This window comes from Tigriopus californicus, chromosome 5, assembly GCF_007210705.1.
Source record: "Tigriopus californicus strain San Diego chromosome 5, Tcal_SD_v2.1, whole genome shotgun sequence".
Taxonomy (NCBI): domain Eukaryota; kingdom Metazoa; phylum Arthropoda; class Copepoda; order Harpacticoida; family Harpacticidae; genus Tigriopus; species Tigriopus californicus.
The window spans coordinates 534,585-543,807 of record NC_081444.1 but is presented as its reverse complement, the minus strand read 5'-3'; the positions used below and the strand labels follow the sequence as shown (position 1 = coordinate 543,807).

Sequence of the window (9,223 nt, the reverse complement as noted above, 5' to 3'; positions counted from 1 at the left end):
AAAAGAGAGAGATTAATCATCTTGAAATTGAAACGAGTCTCTATTGAACAGGTCATTCTAAACCAGGAGAGATTCAAATAATTCACTACTTAAGGCTTTGTCCAACGTTTGAAATACATTTGCTTCTCACATTTTTCGACTAAACTCCTCGACGAGAATATTGGTGGAATTTGGAGCAACAAGGCCACCATTATCAGGGTAGGTTGTCATCATTCCAGTGTAGAAACTCTTTCTCTCCACAATGCTGGTACTCGACACAGGTACTTAGACAAATCCAAGGCGTCATGAAAGTGTGGTTAAACAAAATCTGGACCTTCTTGCAAGCCATCGACTACGACGCTTTACTCAACCCACATGTGCTTTTGGTGGTGACGGTTCCCCTGATATTCTACCTCCTTTCCGTTATATTGGTACGTGTTTTGCCCATGGATCTGGTCGCTGAAATCCTGATCATGCTCAACCCAAAATATGGCTACTTTTATATTGGTTGGTTGCGTCTATCGTTTGGCTCGTGGTATTGATCTTCGTCTACCAATCCAAGAGTTCAAAATCTCAACCAGCCGCGAACCTTATCCGATTTGCGACTCTCCCATGGAGTTTTGGCAGGAAGACCACCTCTCCAACGAATCCTATCAACTATGTGGCAGTCCTCTACATCTTCCAGGGTGACAATCGAGCAAATTCAACCTGCGAACATCGATCACCTTTTCCATTATGGCAGCATCGCCCATGGTCTCCATGGGCCGTGGAAAAATGCCCGAGATTACAGGAGATTTTCGGAGACTTTGCGAAGATACTCAGATACATTGCCTCTTAGACATGCTCGGTATCAGTATTCCAACTCATCACCTGAGGGCCTCGAGCAAGTCGAAGTTAATTTGAGCTATTCCGATTCGGCCATTGAAGTGGAGCGACCTCGAACATCGGAAAGCGACAGCGCTTACGAGGAAGTATTCCAATCCGTTCAAAAATTGATTACGAATATTGACAACGATTTTCGGGCAGAGGAGACTCGAGCTAATAAAACTTTGCGTTAAGTCAGTTGATTTTATGTAATGTTTTCACTTTCAAATATTGACCTATGCGAATGCGCTCTACCACATAAGGAAATAATTATTGAGTACGCTTATAATTGAAGCAAAATTTTAAATTCATATCAATTGATAAGACAATTTATCTTGCGTGCCTTATTTGTCCCCGCCAGTTCTGGCTGTTTTGATTTTACAATCTTTGAAAATCAAAGGTCTCAGCCCGGTCGTCAGCATAAGAAGAGAGACTGGCAGTAATGCTAAGCTTTTGAAGCGGGCAACGAATATTATAAAAAAGCAGGGCCCTAAGATGGAGCCCTGTGGAGCACCTGACTTGACATCATGTATGTCACTAAGGGATCCCTCAACCTTAACAATTTGCTTCCTATCCTGAATGAACTTATTATCCAATTGACAACCTTGCCTTGGATCCTAATGTCATGAAGTCTATTCAACAAAAGCCATGATCTTTTTTATCAAAGGCTTGGGCAAAATCAAGATAGACAACATCAACTGACTCATGCCTTTCCAGTCCCTCAATAACCCGCTCAATATGTTCAATCAGTTGGGTAACCGTGCTAAAATGTGCTCGGAACCCATGCTGGCTTGTAGGAAGGACTTCATGAATATCAAGAAATTCAACAAGTTTGAACTTCATGATCTTCTCAACACCCTTCGCAATATTCGAAGTGAGAGAAATCGGCCTATAGTTACTGGGGACCGACTTATCCCCCCTATTATGTGAGAGAGATCACGGCTTTTCTAACCGCCATGGAAATGCAATCCGAGTACTATTAAAATGAAAGGTTTTAACTCCGTTCTCTGTTACCTTTCAAATTTTCTATAAAATTTGGTCTACGAACGAGTTCGAGTTCCCTGGCCACATCCTCCCCTTATTAACTATGAAATGATGAAAAACGGCATCAAGCCATTTCTACACAGTTGGTCAATGCCACTCGACGTGGTGGAAGAGCAGTTCCAATTTTCCTCGACTTGGCAGAGAGAGGAAAGAGTCCGCTCAAACCAGAGTTATTCAAATTAACAAACAATTTTGACGTGTCCCAAAAAGGAGATGCTATTTCCATGTACATTGCAATAGTTGAAGTCCGTCAACCAAGCTTCAAAGTTTCATTGTTGGAAGGACTCTACTCGAAAACTTAACAGAGCAAGAGCTTCAATACCGAACGAAACGAGCTTAAGTGTCACGGTGTATTTCATGGCACATCCGGTTGGTAAAAGTGTTGTCTTGTTATCGGTTCTTGTTTTACCCATGACAAGCATTGGAACAACCATTAAGGCAATACCTCATGAGTAATATGGTCAAGAACACCGCAAATGATTGCTTCAAGCAACATGTGGAAAGTTTTATGCTCATCCATGGTTTGAACTACGTGTGTGAATTCAAAATCGGCTTTCCATTGCTGCTTGTGGCCTTGGGGATATTGGCCAGTCTCGAACGGCTATTGTAATCATTCAAAAAATGACCAGTTGGCAAACACCCAACTGTCATTGCAAGCATTCAAACAACAAACAATATCTTTACAAGTTAGTAAATTTATCAAATTCTTTTTGTTCATATTTTGGTTTGGCTTTTCACGTGCCTTTCTAACCGCTACAGGGAATAAAATCCCCAGTATTATTAAAATGAAAGGTTTGAATTCGGCTCTTTGTTCCTTCATTCAAATGTATATAATATTTGGTCTACCAACGAATTTGAGTTGGCAGACCGAGCTAGTCCTTGAATATAGGTTGATCTGGAATGCTATCTAAAAAATTGTCCAAGTCTGACTTGAAAGATGCAACCTGATTAACAAGCCTACGTGTTCCCTCGAATATTAGAGGAAGCAAATTAAACAATGAAGGAGCCCGAGAAAGAAGAGAGTAGACTTCATTGTTTTAACTAGCATGGATTCTCGAGGGCTTGAAGTGCTCTCGAAACGCACATTAAGCCTCTATTAAGTCACTAGAATTGACCCTAAATCCTGGGTTTGGACAAAGCTCATGATGCTTTTGAAGACGTGTAGTAACAGATACCTTTCGTAGTTAAGGTCAACGCGCAATTGTTGTCCGACAAAGTGAATTAGCAAAATAGCAATGAAGTGCTGCTTAAATAAAGAGCAAATGTTTCAGTCAATTCATGGCCTTTAAGTAAATTAGTTTTAGTCTTTTTATTGTAGGCCGTATAAAAGAGGTTAACACATTTGCATGAACTTTTGTCATCATTTTCAAACCGTTCATTTCTATAATAAATCGGCAACATTGTAAAATTGTATATCTAAGCTAAGCTGCAAACCTAGTGGTATGCAAAGTTTCCAGTGGCGCCACTGATGATAACTTGTAAATTATTAAAAAATGGCATTAGCAAAGCAAAAGGCAAAAATAAGTGTCATTTTTGATTCAGTTACAAGGGACATCAATGATTTAATCTAAAGCTTAGTTGTGTCAATTACTGAGCCATTGCTTCAAAATTAATATTCTTAATACCTTCTTCATTACTTTTGACCAATGTTTCCTCCCATTTGAACTGAATTCATTTATTAAAATGATAACGACAAAACATTCATATGCATGTCAAGCAACTGAAGAAAATTTCATTTGGTTAGTAAAAACTGCTTTATCCTGACGTGTCCTAACACATAGGCACGGTCATCATCCCTGCTGGATGAGCTTTATGTCGAAAAAATAATCGCCAGAATGAGTTCCATGTTCTTATAATTGCTATTTATGTTTTTGAATGTGTGAATAAGTGTTCTAGTGTTATTCAAAAGCTCCAATTTTACCCTAAAACAAGATCCCTTTTGGCCCAAAATTTCCTCAATTTTGTGAACGTCTAAGACCTGCATATTTGTGTAAAAATCGCCATTCAAATTTGCAAGTCACTTAGGTACCACAAGGCCCATTCGGTTACCTGAAGTTATGAGGCCAGTTGCGCAGGGTTGGCATTTCAATTTGGACACTTTTGTCCATCCATGTCCGAAAGTGTCCAAAAAATACGAAACTTTAAAACTACAAATCTAAAGGAAATTTTCCATAAAACCTAACTTTTACTTTAAAAGTTGCTCATTGATTGTTAACTCTTTTTATCTTACCTTAGACAGCAAGCAGGGAGCAAAGCCTCCCTCTAGTAGAATCCAGCTGGTGCGAAGCAATCCCAATTTGGAAAGCTAAATATTATATTCTCGTTAAGTAGCTTCATTTCTTCAACATTATTAACCTTTTTGAAACAACTTGTTTTGTTTAAAATCATCAGTCATTTGGGATTTTCGAATTGCAAAAATTCAATAATGACATATTTTTCCAATATTTATGGTTTTCATTCATGAGCAAGTTGCTTGAAACATTGTCAAGCATTTTTCTTAGCTTTTAAAGATGCGTTTGATGTCAGAAAATGAGATGAAGATCACTTGTTTCTGTAAAGAAACATATCTCCTAGTTTTTAATGTTGAAAGTGTAATTCATATACTTTTTTCAAATATAAAAAAAACATATTATTGGATATTTGACATGCAGATTCTTGACATTATAATGCTTTGAGGATTCCAAGACCAGTTGGGACCCTTGGTGGGATAATGATTGTTGAAGGTTTGAAACAATGTCGCAAAAGTCATAATGGAAAACCAGTATTGGACATTGCGAAGTCGGTAAAGCTTCCCTATGAGAAGTCTTTGCCTTAAGACGTGGAAATGAGGAGGCTCTAGAAATTTGATGCATCATAGTCAAGCTAAGGAGAGATTTTCCTTTCTTGACAATTCCACTGAATCAGCTCTTCAGTCCAACGGACATTGAATGACATGATGTAAACAATAAAGTTGCAAAAATAATTTCTCATCAAAAAACCTAGAACACCCTCAGCGCATTCAATGTTTGCTGTGTCCTTTTTTGAATCAATTTCCATTAGATAAAATGTCAATCCGTTTGATAGACTAAAACGCTCCGAGGTTACGGGCTGATAGTAGTAAAAATCCGAAAAAAAAGGTATCGTTTAATTTTTGGTACATGCCGCCCCCAGAGGGTTTGCCAAAAAAGACCTGTATCCCCCTTTTGAGACATCCATACAGACACTCTGTCGCTTTTTATGAACTTAATGTTATCTGGTGCGGCTCTTTATTGTGTACAAAAGGATGGCAAAAGTGAATGCATCCAGCAAACAAGTAATGACATGATAACTAATTGAAATAAAATAATACCTCCAGTCGTAATCGCGGTTTCACCCAGGACTAAGGTTTCACATATGGTTTGCCTAAATGAAATTTTTATGGCCGAAGTGAAGAGGTGAAAATATTGGTTCTTGCATTGTAAACGATGGTACAGATTGAATGGATCCTTTATCCGCTTCTGTCGTGGACGGAAATTGGCTGAGCCGGACAAAGTTGCGTGACCACTAATAACCCGAAGGAATGCCTGACCAGGTATTTTCAAGGCCTTGACTGGGAGATAATCTATTCGCATTAAAGCGAAATCAGAAGGACTCACTTTTAGAGTCCCGCGAAGGTCAAGAGAACGCTACAAGAGCCACAAGAATAATGTGTTGCAATGAGGGTTAAATCGTGCATCTCAGACCCTTTTTTGCTTCAGTATATTTCCACAAAGGCAATTGATTAAAACATTTCACCCATCGTTCAAATGTGCCGCGTCGTAGAGCTTAGTGCATTTCATGTTCACCGGTTTTTTGTTTGCATCCAAGCTAAATGTCACCCGAGTGATCCCAGTATTCTGGCAGATACTCGAGTAGGCTTGGTTCGACGATTCGGAAAGGTCACAGCCCATCTTTTCCACCAAGACGGTCATCAATCCCTTGAGAAATCCTCCATGTGTGGTCACTAAAATCACGGGTTGGGTCGTGCCATGGCCGCCCGATGATTCACTCATCACATCCGTTTCGCACAATTGCTAGAACCCAAAAAATGGTGGTCTTTTACACGTCAGAGACTCGACCTACATCTAGCCTCAAGGGGGCCACCACCCACCTCCATAAACCTGTGGGCTCGAACTTCCACTTCCTTATGAGATTCGCCATTTTCGGGCACGTAATTAAAGTGCTTTTCGTTGGCCAAAGCCGAGGCTTCGTAGTATTCCTGGATCGGCTTGCCCTCCATCACACCAAAGCATCGCTCCCGCACGCAAGGCCATTGGATGATGGGGATCTGACACGTGGTGTGGCCTTTGAGCAAAATCTGCGCCGTTTCTAGGGCTCGACAAAGATCCGAGGAGAACACGGCTGTGAATGGCACATCCTTGAGCACTTGGGAGGCCTTTTGGGCTTGCTCTCGGCCAACTTCGTTCAGAGGAATGTCGGAAGAGCCTTGGAGGATTCGTGCTCTGTTGCCCTCCGTTTGACCGCTATATTGAAGTGATAAAAAGGCCAAGTGAAACGAGCATGCAGGAAGCGAGCAAATGAATGTGTGATTGTTTGAATCAATGTTATAGCACATCTCTTACTGACGAACGATGTACAACTCAATGGTCATGCTTCCGATGGATTATTATGCGCTCGGTCTCAATCTATAGCGGTAAATATAAATGCGACTGAGTGGCACCGGGATGGAATTGCACAATGTTTTGAATCCCTTGCTTGATTCTCGTCCCGATTGTAGTCCATAAGAGTACGGCTTTTTTTATGAGAAAGTGCCCGGGCGGCCGGTGCACAAATCCAGGAGAGAATCTGAGCGTATGAACTAGGGCCACATGCAGCTATGGCTATCCAGCATCCGTGCATGCATCAAGCATGCTTTTCCCTGGCAATTCCGGCCACGGCATGGAAGGCAGAAGGTACATCGAGGGCCCAGAGAGGCTAGAAGCAGGGTTGGTCGGGGATTTTCCTGATCAGTGCGATCAACGACATGAACTGCAACAGGGACTGATGTACAGTGTTTCCTCCAAATTTGTGGATCGAGTTATTGTTCAGAGGATTGTCTCCATTTAAGTTGCATTCAAATTGGTTTAGAGGCGTACGGCTTGGTGACTCCCATCAAAATTGTTTCAATAACAAGCAAAACACAAATCAGTGTCTTGTGGATTTTGAAAAACACTTGCTGACATATTGCTAATCTCCAGGGCAGTAGTAACAACATTACAGCCAACGAAAATTGCACTTATTCGTTCTTTTATCGAAAAAGAAGGTGTAATCTCATGACATTTGCAAATGATGTGATGTCCTTGCTCTTGCTGTTCCTTACCTACTTCTAATTACTCGCAATAATTCATTCAGTCTTACATAAACCTAAACCATAAGGGTCATAGCGGATAGAAGAGGGAACAGCACAGAGTAAACATCGCCCTAAAACGGGTTTGCTCAAATAAGAACCCGAATTGGGTGTGGTTGTCCGAATGGTGGGTAAGAGAACAATATTGTTTTTCACCGTTGAGGTAAGGATACTCATTCGTAATCATATATATATATCATATGTTCGCTCATTTCACTGCCTATCCTCATCTGTTCACCCCTGCCGTATTATATCGAGTGACGTCACCCACCTGTCAGCTGGAGCCTTCCAAGTGGGCAACCATTGGTTTTTTGGTGACAGTATCAAAGTAGAAATAGCAATGGTTGACCCTTGGCATGTTTGGGCTGGCTCACTGATGTATGTAATGCACTTCTCCACGTACTCTTGACTCTGCACGGCTTCCGGAGTCGCGACTCCAATCGTTGACCTCCACTGTCCTTATTCACCTTGGAACATTATAAGAGGAATTCTTTCTTACGTCACCTACGAAAGGATCAGGGTCAGTTTCAACTTTCTTACTCATAATTTCTTTGTCAAATGGAGTTTGTAATAAAAAAAGGTGACTATTTTGTGCAGAGCAATTATCCTTCATTCATTAGAGGTTAATTTGGCGAAGTAAAGACGCTCAGTTTTGAACTAAAATAATGGAAAATTTCATATTTTTTAACCTGACGTCGAGAGGAGTTAGTCTGAGGACTTGAAGAGGACCAGATCGTCAATTTAGTTTGCATGCCTAATGTTGAATATTGACATAGTGCAGGGCCAATTGCCCGTACCAATGGCAGGGTATCTTATTAAATGGTTCTTCTCATTGATTTTTTTCAGTACGTTTAAATGCTTTAATTGTGCTCGTTTCATGCTCCAGAAGTTTGTGGTGAATGCAAATTTGGTAAGGTTAAGGAAATATTCGATTGCTGAGGAAACAGTGTCTCTAAACAGCTGTCAAGAAAAGAGCCAGTTGTTTGCAGTCAGACTCAAAAGATCACACTATTTAAAGCATTATTGCGCAAAAAAATGATAAAAAATGTCAAAAAAAATAATATGCCAACGCGCAAGCAATTTTTTATTATTCCAGACTCCATTCACCCACAGCTTCACGTTACATTTTTATCCCTTTGAATAGCTTTTTACATCAAAAAGTTAATGTTTATGGTTTTTTTACAAGTGAAGCAAGTCCAGGAATGCGTTATAAAAGCTGGTGAAAAAATTTGCAGTAAAAGCTCTGAGCAGAAAGCGCAAAACTGATATAAAAACGCGAGATTTATGGTGGCATTTTACTGTCGCTTTAATTCTTGGGGGGTGGGTTTCAATCGTGACATCTTGAGCAATGAATTTTATTCCTTCATGGAAATGAGTAAGAAATTCTTGATTGACGTAAGTCAATTCTTGAATTGGATCAATAAAGATTGACAGATGTTCATTTGGCCGTTTCATATACTTGCTACAATGTGGCAAAACTGATTTGTTTCCCTGCACATCATTTCAGGCTTGATTTTTCCTTGTTTAAGGTCAGATTGATATGTACTTTGAGACTAAGACACATTTTTGTAATTTATAGAAGTTAGATTCGTGCCTTTACACTATTTTGCAAAATGAAGAGTTTAATCATCACACGAAAGTATTTACTGACCCTAATATGCTTCCAAACTCCAAAATATCATTTCCTGGTTGAAATTCACTCCAGGCCAATTCGGTAGTGTCGGCAAGGCTGATGAAAGAGGTTCGGAATTGGACTTATTACCTTCCACGGCTTAGCCACTTGTGGTTATGTGTACCAGGGTGGGCAATTTTGAGAATCAGCTTGACTTTTGGACACCAAGTGGACAAAAGTGGACAAAAGTAGACAAAAGTGTCCAATGATGTCGAAAAGTGGACAAAAGTAGACAAAAGTGGGCAGAACGTGTCCAAAAGTATGTACAATTGTCTAAAAGTGGGTTGACAAGCAAAAAATCCAAAACCCTATACCTATAA

The 9,223-nt window shown here is 40.1% G+C and overlaps 1 protein-coding gene across 1 annotated transcript; it reads right to left on the bottom strand.

The window, feature by feature from the left end:
• Positions 1-5,587: 5,587 nt before the first annotated feature.
• Positions 5,588-6,934, bottom strand: LOC131880195 (fructose-2,6-bisphosphatase TIGAR B-like). Its single transcript, XM_059226743.1, has 3 exons — positions 6,468-6,934; positions 5,996-6,368; positions 5,588-5,918 (listed from the first exon to the last, which is right to left on the bottom strand). The coding sequence occupies exons 1-3, from the start codon at positions 6,494-6,496 to the stop codon at positions 5,637-5,639; spliced, it is 684 nt and encodes a 227-aa protein (XP_059082726.1). The 5' UTR covers positions 6,497-6,934; the 3' UTR covers positions 5,588-5,636.
• Between the last annotated feature and the right edge of the window lie 2,289 nt (positions 6,935-9,223).

Coding starts and splice junctions, on each gene's coding strand:
- LOC131880195 (XM_059226743.1), bottom strand. CDS start 6,496: ATGACCATTGAGTTGTACATCGTTCGTCA. Junction 6,369..6,467: donor GAGTTGTACATCGTTCGTCA/GTAAGAGATGTG, acceptor ACTTCAATATAG/CGGTCAAACGGAGGGCAACA. Junction 5,919..5,995: donor GAGCCCACAGGTTTATGGAG/GTGGGTGGTGGC, acceptor TTTGGGTTCTAG/CAATTGTGCGAAACGGATGT.